This window comes from Convolutriloba macropyga, chromosome 9 (assembly GCF_964194025.1).
Source record: "Convolutriloba macropyga chromosome 9, txConMacr16.3, whole genome shotgun sequence".
Classification (NCBI taxonomy): Eukaryota; Metazoa; Xenacoelomorpha; order Acoela; family Convolutidae; genus Convolutriloba; species Convolutriloba macropyga.
In genome coordinates this window covers 9,599,233-9,616,867 of record NC_134476.1, presented here as the reverse complement: position 1 = coordinate 9,616,867, position 17,635 = coordinate 9,599,233, and the positions used below count along the sequence as shown (strand labels likewise).

Here is a 17,635-nt window from a genome sequence, read left to right as displayed (position 1 = left end):
AACCAGATTCGACTACAAAAGACTGACCAGTTTTACTATATCGTCTTTCAGCTACATGCAAAAATTAGATTACATAAAAGTATTCGACTTGTTTAGATATCGTTAAAAACTGTAAAGAAAGAAAAATTTATTTTCGAAACCATTATTATCAGTTTCATAGTACTTTATCAAATTCAAAAAGAATAAATTGTCTTAATTAGTTCACTTGAAAAACAATTGTTAAACAGCAACTATGCAATTTTCTTCCTCATTCAGAGAAGTTACGAGTGAAATGGGTTTCATGTCTTTTGCTTTTTACTCTTTACAATTGTGTGATAATTCAAATCACGTGAAAAAAATAGTTTGATGTTAAAATTTAATTTCAATCAGTTTAACCCAAGAATTTGTACGATTCAGCAAATTGTTTTGAAAAACAATCTTCAAGAAAAACAAGATTGTTTTCAAAAACGATCTTGTTTTGAAAATCTTCATACAAAGAATTGAAGGTTTCATACAAAATTAGGTGAGAAATAACAGTTGTATCCTAATTCAACTGAAACTATCTCAATTTCCACTGTCTTCATTCATAATTTTTTAAGCATAAATTCTCTTTTTGCTGCATAATGTAACGTGATACAGCCAAAATTTGTAACAATAGATTGTTGACTTTTGTTTGAAAATGTGTCATTCACTTCCCTCTAATAACGAAGATATAGCTTCTCAATTTTCCGATTTTTCAACATTTACTGAATAAGAAAAAAAGCATATCATGCACTTGATATCGTTTTCAGAGAGCATGCCCGGGACTAGAAGAAAAAGAACTTCGCCTAGCTTTTGAAATCCAACAGGAGCAAGCAGCAAAAACTTATGGTGAAAAAGTTCGGTGAGCTCCAAGTCTTTTCCTACTGATGACCAATTGCATCAACACGTTGCATTTGTATATGCAGCCAATTGATTGTCAGAAAGAAATTCTCGTTAACAGCTAAATATCGCCGGAAAAACACTATCAGCTTCTCCATCACAAGAATTTTATTTATCGAATCGGGAAGTCAACCTCAGGCAATTTTTGGCTTTGTACTTTGAAATATACAGAACACTAAAGAATTTCAATATTATTACGTAGCAGATAACAACCCCTTATTTTTAAATCCCATTGTTCTCTCTGAGGGCGGTGTTCTCCGTAAACAAATCCAATTGTTCTCTCTTGGATAATGGTCAATTTGCAGACATTCCCAAACTTCGAGAGAAACTGGAGACGGCTAACCATATTTTGAGAGACTCAGTCATTGAATTTTCTAAGCAGTTTATAATTTCAGATTATTGGACCACAACTATGGGACGTTGATTCAAAAGTTAGAAAGCGGGTACAATGACTTACCTCGTTCAGCGAAAACGCATATATTTTTTGGCTTTGTACTTCGAAAAACAAAACACTAACGAATTTCGTTATTAATACGTAGCAGATAACAACCCCCTAATCTTAAATCCAATTGTTCCCTCTGAGGACTCAAATCCCAATTTTATCAAATCAAAGATCAGTGGAGAAGAGCTTATACCGAGTCTTGTTGCTCATCAACCAGACACAAAATGGAAGCTTTTGTGTTACGAATGTCACGTCTGCATTTCTCCTTAGTGGTGTTCCGCTTGGATGTATCGAACAATCAATTCCATCAACATTGCTTAAGAATCATTTAATTAAATGTTTTATATCTGGTTGTGAAAAAAACCCTACCAATACAACTGGTGTATGTTCCGCGTATTGGTTTACGAATTACATGGAAGCGTTGAGCTATGGCAAAAAACAATTAAATTGAATCAGACATTTCTCTCGGCGACAAAGGAAAATGGCGAAAGCTTTCCACGAGAACATGAAGATGATATCCGTATTATTAAAGAACTGAATGACCGGAACCTTCAAATTTACATTTTGATGACAACTGTGATATGTTTGCTGAAATTACTCGTGGATCCTCGATGACACACCCAGACATCATCTTAATTAAGATATGAGAATCATATCCGTTGGACAGCAGACATCAATACGTTCCTCAAAAAGTTCCGCTAGCAAATATGTGATCACTTTTTTGATAGATCACCCAATTTGTTAGTTCATATTAAAATGTTCCGAAAACACGCAACACGTATCCCTCAGGAGCTTATCCGCTGTCAGAGACCATTTTTGATCAACTGGAAGACGTTAAAATTGTGGTTTGAGCAGAACTGAGATTGTTTCCATACTTAATTTTCTTCGTTTCTGACGAAGTTCCTTATCACTCTCAACAGCACTGAATTCAATTCATCGATTGGGAAACACGTTTCAATTAAAGTGTCCATATCTTCTAACCTATTAGGAGATCATTTTGTGTCTAACCTTGAGCTGATATAGCAGAAAAGTGATATCACTATGAAAAAAAAATTTGCAAAACTTAAGATAAAGTTCGCTTGATAATATGCAGGAATCGTAAATGATGATGCAGAAGCTGTTGAAGATGACAAATATTCCGATTCGATTCAGACCGAAGAGAGCTCAAAGTTTATCGAATTTGAGACCACAATTGGCGAATTAGTGCAGTAAAATCCCTGTGTTTCGTTTCAACTGTTCGCCATATGAATTAAAGTTGATTAAAGAATATCTTTGCTACATAACTGACTGCGATTCTAAAAATTAGCAACAGGGATACTATACTTCACGAGATTCGATGTAAAAAAAACAAGCAAAGCCTATCTATAGTTTCAATATACCAATCTGTCTAGAAGATTATAAAGCAAGAAAAAGACGCGAAATAGAATGTTATTAAAACACAATACCGAAAAAATCCGACTACAAAGAAGAGATTCTGCATTCAAATTCTTCTAGTTGGCAAATAAAACTTCAAACACAAATGCACTTCAATTCTGAAAAACTTATACTTAATTATTCTGGCTGACCTTTATGAGTTTTATTCAAATTTTATGACGTGTATTTCAATTTAATAAGTGAGAAAGTTTTGGTTTCAAAAATAAAATTCACTTTATCAAGCATTTTTCGAGAGCAGTTGAGAACGACCCAAGGTTATTTAACTATATTTAACAAAAATTAAAAACATACTCTTCAAATAGTCGGAAAACAGCCGCCATTGATTATCATAACCCCCGTTAGGATTGAAAGAACAGAAAGAAGTAGAGCAAATTGATTGATTTAGAAAGACATTCTTAAATATTTTGATTCCAATATTTATTGGTTGGTATCAGAAACAATAAGCATTAGAGATGGTATCTAAGGCATAAAAAAACAAAGTTCAAGAAGCGCCTATCTCAAACTGGTCTTTATGGGTTTACCCCCGTTTCCGTTTTTGATGTTCGGTATTGAAAAGCTTCTAGATTTCTCTGTTAAGGAACTGCAGTTTAAAAACAGTCTGAGCACAATGAGAGAAGCATGAAATTATCCTAGAGAAGTCGAAAAGATTTCACGCTAAATGTTTGAACAATCTGCAAACTAAGGCAAAATATATTTTTTTGACAAAGTAAAAAATTAAAAGCGCTATAATAGCCTGCTGAGTATATGAGGGCGCCTATTAAAAAATCAATGCTATCTATCTGAAGAGCAAGAATATGAAGTGAACCGATTATAAAAGAAGCAAGAATATGAAGTGAATATAAACCGATTAACGTTTGATGAATTGTTCTCAAATGACCGGCGGCAAATTTACTTTTGGGGTCTAGCATAGAAATTTCTTATGGGCGCAAAAACTCGGACCTCGAAGGGTTTGAACCCTGGACCTCCAGAATAGCAGTCACAAATCTTTATCCCTAAGCCATTATATTAGCAACAAATTTTATTTGAGAATGAGAGCAATTTGGATAATTTTCGAATTTTTTGCTTTCTTCGTTTGGAGATTTGTAGAAACATTTCTGTGGTGGATAAATTATTTCTTTTGAGTTGATGTATTAGAAATTTCCTCAATTCCAGTTAGAAGCTGTTTTCTGACTTCTCCATCAGCGTCATTACGCGTTTTATAAGTTTCTTTGCTTTTAAATTTATCTCTGCTATCAAAAATTTTAACGTTTGTAGCAAACCAGAATAGTGAATAAAAAACTGAGCAAAAAGCCAAATTGATATCATATAGTTTTAAAGACAAATAGAGAAGACTCAGTTATTCGCAAACAATGAGTTACTCTGATATTTATTTGATAGAAAAATCACGTTGCAACTCAGAGTAAAAGATTCGATTTCAATTTATCACGTTAAAATGAGTATTTTATTTTTTGAGCAATTCAGACATAGGCAAATGAACATTTCAGTCAATTTAGTTTAATTTTATCATCAATTTCACTTAGTTCTGTTAGACAACCAGATTCGACTACAAAAGACTGACCAGTTTTACTATATCGTCTTTCAGCTACATGCAAAAATTAGATTACATAAAAGTATTCGACTTGTTTAGATATCGTTAAAAACTGTAAAGAAAGAAAAATTTATTTTCGAAACCATTATTATCAGTTTCATAGTACTTTATCAAATTCAAAAAGAATAAATTGTCTTAATTAGTTCACTTGAAAAACATTTGTTAAACAGCAACTATGCAATTTTCTTCCTCATTCAGAGAAGTTACGAGTGAAATTGGTTTCATGTCTTTTGCTTTTTACTCTTTACAATTGTGCGATAATTCAAATCACGTGAAAAAAATAGTTTGATGTTAAAATTTAATTTCAATCAGTTTAACCCAAGAATTTGTACGATTCAGCAAATTGTTTTGAAAAATAATCTTCAAGAAAAACAAGATTGTTTTCAAAAACGATCTTGTTTTGAAAATCTTCATACAAAGAATTGAAGGTTTCATAAAAAATTAGGTGAGAAATAACAGTTGTATCCTAATTCAACTAAAACTATCTCAATTTCCACTGTCTTCATTCATAATTTTTTAAGCATAAATTCTCTTTTTGCTACATAATGTAACGTGATACAGCCAAAATTTGTAACAATAGATTGTTGACTTTTGTTTGAAAATGTGTCATTCACTTCCCTCTAATAACGAAGATATAGCTTCCCAATTTTCCGATTTTTCAACATTTACTGAAAAAGAAAAAAATCATATCATGCACTTGATATCGTTTTCAGAGAGCATGCCCGGGACTAGAAGAAAAAGAACTTCGCCTAGCTTTCGAAATCCAACAGGAGCAAGCAGCAAAAACTTATGGTGAAAAAGTTCGGTGAGCTCCAAGTCTTTTCCTACTGATGACCAATTGCATCAACACGTTGCATTTGTGTATGCAGCCAATTGATTGTCAGAAAGAAATTCTCGTTAACAGCTAAATATCGCCGGAAAAACACTATCAGCTTCTCCATCACAAGAATTTTATTTATCGAATCGGGAAGTCAACCTCAGGCAATTTTTGAGTTTGTACTTTGAAATATACAGAACACTAAAGAATTTCGTTATCATTACGTAGCAGATAACCCCTTATTTTTAAATCCCATTGTTCTCTCTGAGGGCGGTGTTCTCCGTAAACAAATCCAATTGTTCTCTCTTGGATAATGGTCAATTTGCAGACATTCCCAAACTTCGAGAGAAACTGGAGACGGCTAACCATATTTTGAGAGACTCAGTCATTGAATTTTCTAAGCAGTTTATAATTTCAGATTATTGGACCACAACTATGGGACGTTGATTCAAAAGTTAGAAAGCGGGTACAATGACTTACCTCGTTCAGCGAAAACGCATATATTTTTTGGCTTTGTACTTCGAAAAATACAAAACACTAACGAATTTCGTTATTAATACGTAGCAGATAACAACCCCCTAATCTTAAATCCAATTGTTCCCTCTGAGGACTCAAATCTCAATTTTATCAAATCAAAGATCAGTGGAGAAGAGCTTATACCGAGTCTTGATGCTCATCAACCAGACACAAAATGGAAGCTTTTGTGTTACGAATGTCACGTCTGCAATTCTCCTTAGTGGTGTTCCGCTTGGATGTATCGAACAATCAATTCCATCAACATTGCTTAAGAAACATTTAATTAAATGTTTTATATCTGGTTGTGAAAAAAACCCTACCAATACAACTGGTGTATGTTCCGCATATTGGTTTACGAATTACATGGAAGCGTTGAGCTATGGCAAAAAACAATTAAATTGAATCAGACATTTCTCTCGGCGACAAAGGAAAATGGCGAAAGCTTTCCACGAGAACATGAAGATGATATCCGTATTATTAAAGAACTGAATGACCGGAACCTTCAAATTTACATTTTGATGACAACTGTGATATGTTTGCTGAAATTACTCGTGGATCCTCGATGACACACCCAGACATCATCTTAATTAAGATATGAGAATCATATCCGTTGGACAGCAGACATCAATACGTTCCTCAAAAAGTTCCGCTAGTAAATATGTGATCACTTTTTTGATAGATCACCCAATTTGTTAGTTCATATTAAAATGATCGGAAAACACGCAACACGTATCCCTCAGGAGCTTATCCGCTGTCACAGACCATTTTTGATCAACTGGAAGACGTTAAAATTGTGGTTTGAGCAGAACTGAGATTGTTTCCATACTTAATTTTCTTCGTTTCTGACGAAGTTCCTTATCACTCTCAACAGCACTGAATTCAATTCATCGATTGGGAAACACGTTTCAATTAAAGTGTCCATATCTTCTAACCTATTAGGAGATCATTTTGTGTCTAACCTTGAGCTGATATAGCAGACAAGTGATATCACTATGAAAAAAAAATTTGCAAAACTTAAGTTCTCAACTTGAAGTACTGGCTTGCTCGAGATAAAGTTCGCTTGATAATATGCAGGAATCGTAAATGATGATGCAGAAGCTGTTGAAGATGACAAATATTCCGATTCGATTCAGACCGAAGAGAGCTCAAAGTTTATCGAATTTGAGACCACAATTGGCGAATTAGTGCAGTAAAATCCCTGTGTTTCGTTTCAACTGTTCGCCATATGAATTAAAGTTGATTGAATATCTTTGCTACATAACTGACTGCGATTCTAAAAATTAGCAACAGGGATACAATACTTCACGAGATTCGATGTAAAAAAAACTAGCAAAGCCTATCTATAGTTTCAATATACCAATCTGTCTAGAAGATTATAAAGCAAGAAAAAGACGCGAAATAGAATGTTATTAAAAACACAATATCGAAAAAATTCTGCATTCAAATTCTTCTAGTTGGCAAATAAAACTTCAAACACAAATGCACTTCAATTCTGAAAAACTTATACTTAATCATTCTGGCTGACCTTTATGAGTTTTATTCAAATTTTATGACGTGTATTTCAATTTAATAAGTGAGAAAGTTTTGGTTTCAAAAATAAAATTCACTTTATCAAGCATTTTTCGAGAGCAGTTGAGAACGACCCAAGGTTATTTAACTATATTTAACAAAAATTAAAAACATACTCTTCAAATAGTCGGAAAACAGCCGCCATTGATTATCATAACCCCCGTTAGGATTGAAAGAACAGAAAGAAGTAGAGCAAATTGATTGATTTAGAAAGACATTCTTAAATACTTTGATTCCAATATTTATTGGTTGGTATCAGAAACAATAAGCATTAGAGATGGTATCTAAGGCATAAAAAAAACAAAGTTCAAGAAGCGCCTATCTCAAACTGATCTTTATGGGTTTACCCCCGTTTCCGTTTTTGATGTTCGGTATTGAAAAGCTTCTAGATTTCTCTGTTAAGGAACTGCAGTTTAAAAACAGTCTGAGCACAATGAGAGAAGCATGAAATTATCCTAGAGAAGTCGAAAAGATTTCACGCTAAATGTTTGAACAATCTGCAAACTAAGGCAAAATATATTTTTTTGACAAAGTAAAAAATTAAAAGCGCTATAATAGCCTGCTGAGTATATGAGGGCGCCTATTAAAAAATCAATGCTATCTATCTGAAGAGCAAGAATATGAAGTGAACCGATTATAAAAGAAGCAAGAATATGAAGTGAATATAAACCGATTAACGTTTGATGAATTGTTCTCAAACGACCGGCGGCAAATTTACTTTTGGGGTCTAGCATAGAAATTTCTTATGGGCGCAAAAACTCGGACCTTAAAGGGTTTGAACCCTGGACCTCCAGAATAGCAGTCACAAATCTTTATCCCTAAGCCATTATATTAGCAACAAATTTTATTTGAGAATGAGAGCAATTTGGATCAATAAAATTAAGAAGTGAAGCGTGAGGAAGTCACATGAGAAATCACAAATTCATTTTTGCATAAAAAAGATTAACACATTTAGCAAAATTGCTTCAAACATGGTTCGAGGGCAATTAAACAGCTGATTTACAGACAAAAGTAATTGTTGTTTCAGGATCAGTCGCGGTAGTGTGAGCAACTATGCAAAGTGAGCATTGGAGAGTAAATCGCGGAAAACTGGATTATAAATTTTCTTTAAAATTGAACTAAAAGTTCCTCGAAGACTGCCGGGACTTAGAATATTGCATTTACTTGGAACGAAACAAACGCTATCAACCTTCGAAATGATAAAATTTGGTACAACCATTTTGATAGCTTCAAAAAATGAGATACGGAATTCAGCGAAAAAGAAACAAGGTAACATTTTTGTCAAAAATTTTCGGAGACCCCTCACTATTTAGCTGTAGCTGCAAAAATTCAAAACACGATATATTGGTGTCAGGACAATTAACCCAATTCCACTTTACTTAATGTCATTTTAATCAATGCAATTTTACTTAGTGGCATTTTACCCTAACTTTAAATTTACCCTATTGTTAAAGTTACCAGAACGACTATTTAGGCGACTATGTAATTAAATGGCCCGTGGGACTTGATAAGAAGCTATCACAACCGAAAATCGTATAATGTAACGAAAAGATCAAAGAGCATTGGGTCAGTTGGCATTGGGTAAAATAGCAGTTTGGGTAAAATGGCATTGGGCAAAACGGGATTGGGTAAATTGCCATGTAACCGATATATTATTATCGTTACGCCATTACTAAACTACGGGCGAAATGACAATCCGGGTACACAATTCGTAGTTCAACCGCGCAAATGTGCTGGAACAATTCAGGCACCGTCCCAAAAAAATTACACAATTATATTCTGATGTACATATTCTGTATTCAAATACGAATGCAAATCTGTTTCGTCCTCATCCGGGCAGAACACTTTGAAGACCATGTAGACAGCTATGGCTAGCAATAAAGCCATAATGGCCATGATTTGGACATAGTACTCGTCGTAGATTGCGGCAAGTCTTCGCTGAAGTCTCGATCGCGAGGTCCTGTAAATCAGAAGGTATCGCAGCATTATGAGTTCTCCATTCTTGACAAGGACGTAGGATTCAGGAAGACCTAAGCTGAAACATGCAAACATAGGTCACAGAAAAGCAAATATGCGTTATGGGGTTGTTATTTTTTATTTCTTTACTCACAAAATACGATGCATACAAATGAATCAATACGTTTTCGTATCCAAATGTAGTTGATTTCCAATACGACTATAAGGTTTGTAATTATAATTAGTTCTATTATATTAGTTCAATTATATTAGTTATAATTAATTCTGGACTACATGTAGCCAATTTTGTTACAAGTGCTTGGGAAAATAATTTTTTTCCAGGGCGCTTTTCTAAAAGCATATATTGATTAAAAAATCAATGGTCATCTCACAATAATTCAAGGCTGTTTCGAGAACGATACTCAATCATCCGCCTACTCAAAACCACCATAATTGATTTCGTAAGTGATTAGTTTCAAAATTCGGATCTTTTCCGTTTGTACCCCACTCCCCCCCCCCCCCCTCCCGTACGTTATGTACCCTCCAGTTACAGCACGTGCTATTATTACATAGCAAATCATTTTGTAAAAATATAGCACGTGCGTCTGGAGGGTGCAAATAATATGCGCCCACTAAGCTGGGGGGAGGGGGGAGAGGTGTACCGGGAGGGGGGGGGCAACAGTGCGATGGGGGCAGGGGGGGTCTTCAACCTCTAAGAACCGCCCTTCACACCATAAGTATATGTCTCCAAAGTAGTTCCTGCAAATCGCATACTTGGAGACTAGTGAGCTGAGAGGCTCCAAGAGTTTTTAATGCCCCCTGGGCGCTACCTGTTCATCCCGTTTTTGAGGACGAAAAGTCAAATGGGTCAGACAAAAAATCGGTCAAGCGAAAAATCGCATAAAAAAGACAGACAGGAGTAATATAATTGCTACAAACTTCGTTTGAGAGCAATATAACATCTTTCCTCAGAATGTCCAAAAATTTATCAGATAAATCACTTTTTGATACCTGTTGGTAATTTGAGTTGAACCCGCGGATGTTGATGACGTCACAGATTCTCTGGCAGCCTGCGCAACCGCACTTCCTCTCTTCACACTTTCGGGATCATCTGCAGCAAAATCACTTTTTGAGAATCATTATTCCACTTTGACCACTTAAAGGTCAAACATATCTATAAAATAGAAGTTAGCTTCCCTTTGGTTTTGCGTTTACTTAAAGAGGTCTTGAACCACAAACAAAAGGTTTTTGAAAAGAAGGCAAATATAATGCAGCTTGAGTGAATACATGAATGAAATTGCGGACATCAACCTATGGCAACATAATGTTTGTTATCGAGTACAACAGTCTGTGCGACCCAAATAAAGCTTCGCTATAGGAGTGAAATTTGTTTGGTTGCAGTTCATGCAAACAGTGCAAACGAAAACATTTTCTTGACCATCAGAATACTTAACATTTCTGAGACTTTTGCCCCATTTAATGACAGAACTTTCAATGAACAAAATCATACCAAAGATTTAGAGTAAAAAAAACTTGCCAGGAAACACTTCCCAGGCTGCATAGCGGGTTCAAAAAATAACAGAAACTTAGTACAAAAAAAAAACAAAAAAAAAACTGAAGAGAAACCGGTATCAACTGAACTTTGCATCTCTGCACCTTCCGTTTGTGTACCCTACAACTTTAATCAAAAAAAGGTAATAGCAGAAGGAAGTAATTAGCTATCGTCACTGGGCAGCAGAACTGCGCGGGGACCAAACCTATCAAAATTGTACTATACTCTACACCAGTAATTTCATAAAGCCTCTGCAGCCAGCTTTGGTTGACATCCAAAAGATAAATTATAAAAATTTAATTAAGACCGAATACTCTTTTCTGATTGGTTGAATATTCTTTAACCGTTTGAACGGATTTGACTGACTGAATAATATCATTCTTGTCCTGGAGTCATACTTGGTATATCAATAAAGTATTCTTCTCTCTCTTTACTCTCTAATAATCAATGAGATAAATGTTCAGCCTTTTGGGGCTCGTGGACTGCTAACGTATCCTCAGAGTACAGAAGAGTTCTAGACTAAGAGAAGTAGAACTTTAACTAGTCAGGTAGGCCTTAAGATTACTGATAATTATTATTGAGACATCAATTAAACCTTCTCAGTTTATACGTTAAAAAGTAAGGTCTAGAACACGTCGTACCTCCTAAGTGTTTATTATAAACCACACAATTAAAACTATTAAAACTTTAACAACTGCACTACTTAAGTCCCTCCGGCCGAGCCAGTTTATCACTATGATCTTACAAAAGTCAAACAGGTCAGACGATCAAAATGTCGAGAAAAACACGAAACAAGACTGACGGGAACAATAAATAATTTCTTCAAAATAGCTCAAAACTTTATCACATCAAAATTCCGTAGCTGCGGCGTACTTTGGAAATGCCCCAACTCACCAGAATATGCACGCTCCAACTGAAAAAAACCGTGGAAATGTTTTCCCTATCCAGTGTTTTCCCTATCCAGTGGAAACAAATAGTGAAGCGGCAAAAACCATTTAGCTTAAAACATTCATTAGAAAAGAGGACGACTAATTCTATAGATATCCGGCAGATTGATTCCCATAACCCCTTTGGAATTGAAAGAAACGAATGAAAATTGACTGTACAAAAAACTGTTCAAAAGTACGAGCTATTTTGGTTGGATTTTGAAGTCAGATATACTCCTATTTCTCAATTAGAGGATACAGAGCCGGGTAATTAGAGGATACAGAGCCGGGAACAAATTTCAAACACGGGGCATCTAAAACTAGGCTTTTAGGGGTTTATCAAGTTTCGATTTATGATTTCGTTTTTTTTTTGCTCAAATTCGCTTACTGTGCTAAGCAACCGCTGTTTAAATGCCTTTTCAACATGACAGAAAAGGAAAAAAAACTAGAGAATTCAAAAACGATTTCAAACAATATGCCAAAAGCCGCAAAATGATGTACAGAAAAACTAAGTTTTGTCTATCAAAGAACAAAAAATAGGAGCGCTATGACAGCCGGCTGGGAAGATGAGGGCGGCCATCAATAAAAAATAAACCGACTAACGTCAGACATCTTTACCACTAAGCCACCGCGCATGTGTTCCTCAACCGCTACCAATCACTTTTATATTACCAAAAAACTTCATTTCAGCATGAGAGCAATTGAAATCACTCGAAATGAAGTGAAGCGTGAAAAAGTCAATTGAGAAGTCTCAGAATTTTCTAGTACCATAGGGCAAAAATGGTCAAGAGAAAATTTTGCTTAAAAGACCAACATGTTTACGATAATTGCCTCAGTCTTCGTTCGAGAGCAATTAAACATTATGGGTACCATTACGCGTTAAAAGATGTATTTATGTTTTACAAGAAAATAAATTGGATAAGCTTTATTCCATTTTATTTCTACAGATACGTAATATATAGCAAAAACGTGTAAAATAGCAACTATTAACAGTCAATTTTTGCAATCGTGCAGTTATAAAATTAGCGCCAGTCGCTGACCGATATGGTGTCCATTGAAACCCAAACAGTTGAATATTTCGGTCTCTTTTGGGTCGTCATTCTACGTGCCTTACATGTCTTTTCACAAAATTGACCAAAGAAATTATCGCTGAAAGATGGCAAAGTGCCATTGTCAGAAACAAAGTTCAGTTTGCATCTATACGAAGACGTATAAAACTATGGCGATTTTATGTGTTCAATCATGTTCTAGAACAGTCAACAGGATAAATAAAGCCAGCTCTTGAATTCCCAAATATTCCTGCATTTTTGCAATTTAATGCTCATTTTTTCTAAATCTTAAAACCCAGCAATCGGGTTAACATGTTCTGTTCAGCTCTAGAACCATTTTAGATCGAGAAAAAAAGACGATTTTAAACAAGTAAAATAATGATTCACCCTTCAAACGAGTAAACTAATGATTCACCCTTCAAACGAGTAAAATAATGATTCACCCTTCTCAAAGATATCATTCCACCTTATGCAATTTTCTCCACAATCAATAATTTCAAACCTTTTAGTTACTCGAGAAAACACGTATTTACGGCAACTGTTCTGCCTTATGAACACCGATAACTCATTCTTAATTTTTCCCTAAAAAATGCATCAATAATTTAAAAATCTGCATTTTATTGAGCAAATTGATGGCAGCAGTACCAAAATGAAATATTACAGTCCATTCAAATTATTCGATTGGTCACTCACCAATGACAACTATGCATCAATTCTACATATTTCAAAGCCAAATGCGAGGTAGCAAATTTTTTCAACCCAGATATTACAAAATATAAATAGATATATATTACAAAATTAAATAGATACAGAAATGTAGTCTCAAGTTCTACAGGTCAAATAGGCAAAATTAAGCCCGTCAGTACCTAATTATCAGAAAATTTTTGAAAGCTCAGTGACAATTTCATGCTATTTCTGAAAAAGTGTCCTTTCGTTTAAAGAGAAGTTTTTGGCATTTTAAACAAATGATTAATTTTTTGTGTTTTTAAAATAAAGCAGATGGAACCTTTTCAACAATTGCCCCACCTTTGGTACCTAGTACCGAATCCCCCCTTCTGTGTTATAATTTACTACAATATTACTTCGCCTACAGTTTAGATAGCCGAATATTAGTTTAAGCGCAATTGCGGACCGCTGCTCACGGCCATGCCTCTCATGCGCTGTGGGATGTCATCCGGAAATCACGGGTTGGTTATCGCGGTGAAGCCGCGAATTGCGCCCACCCGCCAGTCGGAAATTCTTTTCACTTTGTATTCCAATTCGGCTAATTAACGTAGCATGGCACATTTTACTCTATTCAGTTTAACATAGTATGTGCATACGGAAAGTCATTAGTCGTCTCTGATTGGTTAATAAATCGCTCGCTATTTATGCGGGGAGGGGGGAGGGGGGATTGTTGAAAAGATTCAGATGTTGTGCAAATGAGAAATTTTTTATATTTTTCTTTTCATTTACTTTTTCAACAGCCGTAAAAACAATATTGGCAAAAAAATGTCAAAAAGCAAAGTTTTTGACAGCGGTTCTAATGTAGTGTCAACTCAACAGTGCAAAAAAAATCGACAGGGGTACAATAAATTGTTGGAAAAAACTGATGCAATTTTCAACGTTGGATGGCCAGCTTTTTCTTCATTCGATAAATGCTAGTATTTCAGTCCAATGTGCGGCTGAACTCTTTACAGCAAACACTGCTAATTAAATTTCACTGCAAGAAAGAGATTTTTACAACATGCAGTGTTCTAAAAGTGCTTCTCACATTTGAGTCCCTCAAGTTGTTTGTTTTCAAATTGTAGGAGATTCAGAGATTTCAGGGAGATCACAGTGGATGCTGAAATAGATTTTGGAAAATAGTTTCCTAGAAGTTTCAGCTCTCCTTCATTTCAGCTAAGTTTGTTTCTTTTTATGGTAAAATAGTTTTTTTTTACAATTTTTAACACAAATTTTTGTTGCCAATAGTTTAAAAAATAAAATAGAGCACTAACCGATGACTTGGCAGAGAGCGACACAGCTGAGACTGGATCCAATCTTGCTCCTGGACCATCCATGTGAGCTGAAGGAGTGATTCAGACTCACTGACTGCTCATTCGACAAGTACACCCCCTCCCCAAATAGACCTGAAATACACAGTTTTGTACTCGCATCAACCATTGCTCTAATTTCGCATTCAAATTTACCAATTTTGCCAATTTTTTAACTATCCAATCAGAAGCTTTCTACAATTGATAAAAATCTGTTGGAAGCGGGAGATCTGAATTCAATATGAAGTATATTGCAGCAGATGAAATATAGTAAACATAACAAAAAGTCAATATAGAGTCAAAAAAACGTTAACTAAACAAACTAGTTGGTTCAATACTAGAAAACACATGGAACCGGTCCTTGATGAAAGTCGCTAACAAGTAGACAAAAAAGAACAAAAGCGAGAAAGTTTTTAAAAGATACGTTAATGTTTTCTTGGAAACAAACAATTTCAAATAAGGAAAACCATTACATATCAATTGAAATCATTAAATAGGTTTCTGTTCATTCATACCACAATATGTCTTTTTTAGACCTATCATTGTCCAGAATCTGTTGTACGTCTAAATATACAAACGACAACTGCAAAAAAAATCCATAAAATTTTGCAAGAAAACGGCCGAAGCCTTTTGCGTCGAAGCCGTTAAAACCATCGATAGAATCAACTGCTCTTTCTTTGAATACCAATAATGAGTTATTTGACCTGTGAATAAAGATACTATGTAACAAGTAATAAAATAAGTAATTTTTTGCATTTTTCGAAAACAATTTCAAAGAAAATCAATATCTAGCAACTGAAATCGATAAATAGGTTCTTTTACTGTCCGAAGCCACTCACAATTGACATTATTCACAATATGTCATACATACATACATATATATATATATATATATATATATATATATATATATATATATATATATACGAACGAAAAATAGCCAAAATTCAGAAATTAAATAAACATTTTGCCGATGAGAACTGCCATTATATGAGAACTGCTCAAACAGTTCAACCACAATTTTTTGTTTTTAGGGGTAGAACCAGCAACACTATCGCTACCGACTTTAAATTTTTTTTTTTGATAAATTGGCAAAAATTGCCTAAAACTACGGAAAATGTGAACAAGAACGAAAATCAGTCAAATGTTCGCAAAAATTTAAACCTCGATAACTGTGGACAAAAATTCAACAAACCTTTTAGTTATATATTTTACACTGGACTGGCTTTCTAATGATACCACTCATAACCCTGCACGACGAATATATAGATCGGCCAAAATTGACTGAATAAAAAAACGTTCTTGAGTATATAGTTCCTTCCCTCCTAAAGTGGGTCGAAGCAATTAAAAAAACCAGTCAAAACTGCGTTTACAAAATCTAATTGATTTTGTCGTTGCAGTCTTGAAGCCGTGTAACTGTTAGCTTTCAATACATTGGAGTCTTTCACTGATCCTTAATCGGTTCTGAGTGTCGTACATTTACATTAAATTTAGTTATGAAAGTCAATTAGAGAGTGAAGCCATCATAAAGGCAGCAGCTAGCTGACGAGTGGCATGAAATCGTGAAAAAAACTATCATTTTGAGCTCTCCGGCGTCGTTACAAAAGCTTCGTCGTTATAATTTATCTCAAATTAATCAATTTTGAATCTATAATATTCTTAATTAACATAACCAACCTTCTCGACTCATATTTCCAAGAAGACCAAATTGTGATATGGAATGGAAGTTCTCCAGTCGCGATCCATGTAACGCATAAAAAGTCCGCTTTCCTTCTGACTTCGTGGAAAACTGCACTTCTTTTTCATGAGGAAAGTTTATTTTAAAGATGAAGTCGGGAAGCGGTTCCGATATCCCCACAGACGGTGGAACGTCCGTCAGTTTACAGGCAGAGACTTGATTTCGCAGGTTTACAACCCAATCAAGGAATTGCAATTGCACAGAACTAAGGCACTCTGGGTCGACCATCGCCCGGGTCAAACTTGGAAAGTTGTCGACAAGTTCGAACACCTTCGAGGCTTCAATTTGGTTATCGGAGTTTCTGAATTTTGGTAATGGTTTCATCGTTGTCTCCCTTCTGTACCTTTTGGCCGCACTTGATATAAGGCACAATTGTAGATCCAAAGCTAACGGATCTTTCCTGATATGTTTCACTAGTTCTGCTCGGTCCATTGTATTTTGTTCAGAACCGTTCACTTGATTTGAATCTATGTCTACACCTGGCCCGGCTTCCGATCTCTCTCGAAGCGATTCGTCAACTGCAGCAGCCATCGACTGCAAGTAAGACCATGTGTTGTCTGAAACGTTGTGAAAATCGAACACATTGTAATAGTTGTATTTTTCCGATCCTACAATAATAGCTTACCCGACTTCGTGACAGCATCAGAAAGCTACTTGAGTTTTCGAAAAAATTTAAAGACGTTTTTATTCTGCCAGTCGACATGATTATATTACAGCTACCACTCTTGAGTGCAAGAAAGAGTGGCTAAACCAGCATCAAATCAAATCAATAAGTTGGAGCTTTTCCGTTTGTGCCCCCTCCCCCTGTACGTTACCCCCCCCCCCCCCAGTTACAGAGCACGTGGCATTACATGGTAAATCATTACGTAAAAATATGGCACGAGCTTCTGGGAGTGCAAATAATATACACCCACAAAACTGGAGGGGGGCACAAACGGAAAGATCCGTTATCTTTATTACGGGCTAGAAGTTATTCACAAAATTTGAACACAAACTATTAGGCGCATTTTCAAAATAATGGTATAATATGTCAGCCCTGCCCATGATTTTGTTATGAGTCAACAGTCGGACGAAAGTGATGAATTTTAAAAGACGGTTGGGATCTTTTCCGTTTGTGCCCCCCAGCTTAGTGG

The 17,635-nt window shown here is 35.3% G+C and overlaps 1 protein-coding gene across 1 annotated transcript; it reads right to left on the bottom strand.

The window, feature by feature from the left end:
• Positions 1-8,848: 8,848 nt before the first annotated feature.
• Positions 8,849-17,055, bottom strand: LOC142346023 (protein mono-ADP-ribosyltransferase PARP16-like). The gene is made up of 4 exons (XM_075398501.1): positions 16,442-17,055; positions 14,729-14,860; positions 10,234-10,333; positions 8,849-9,301 (listed from the first exon to the last, which is right to left on the bottom strand). Exons 1-4 carry the CDS (start codon positions 17,031-17,033, stop codon positions 9,031-9,033), a joined length of 1,095 nt encoding a protein of 364 aa, XP_075254616.1. The 5' UTR covers positions 17,034-17,055; the 3' UTR covers positions 8,849-9,030.
• Between the last annotated feature and the right edge of the window lie 580 nt (positions 17,056-17,635).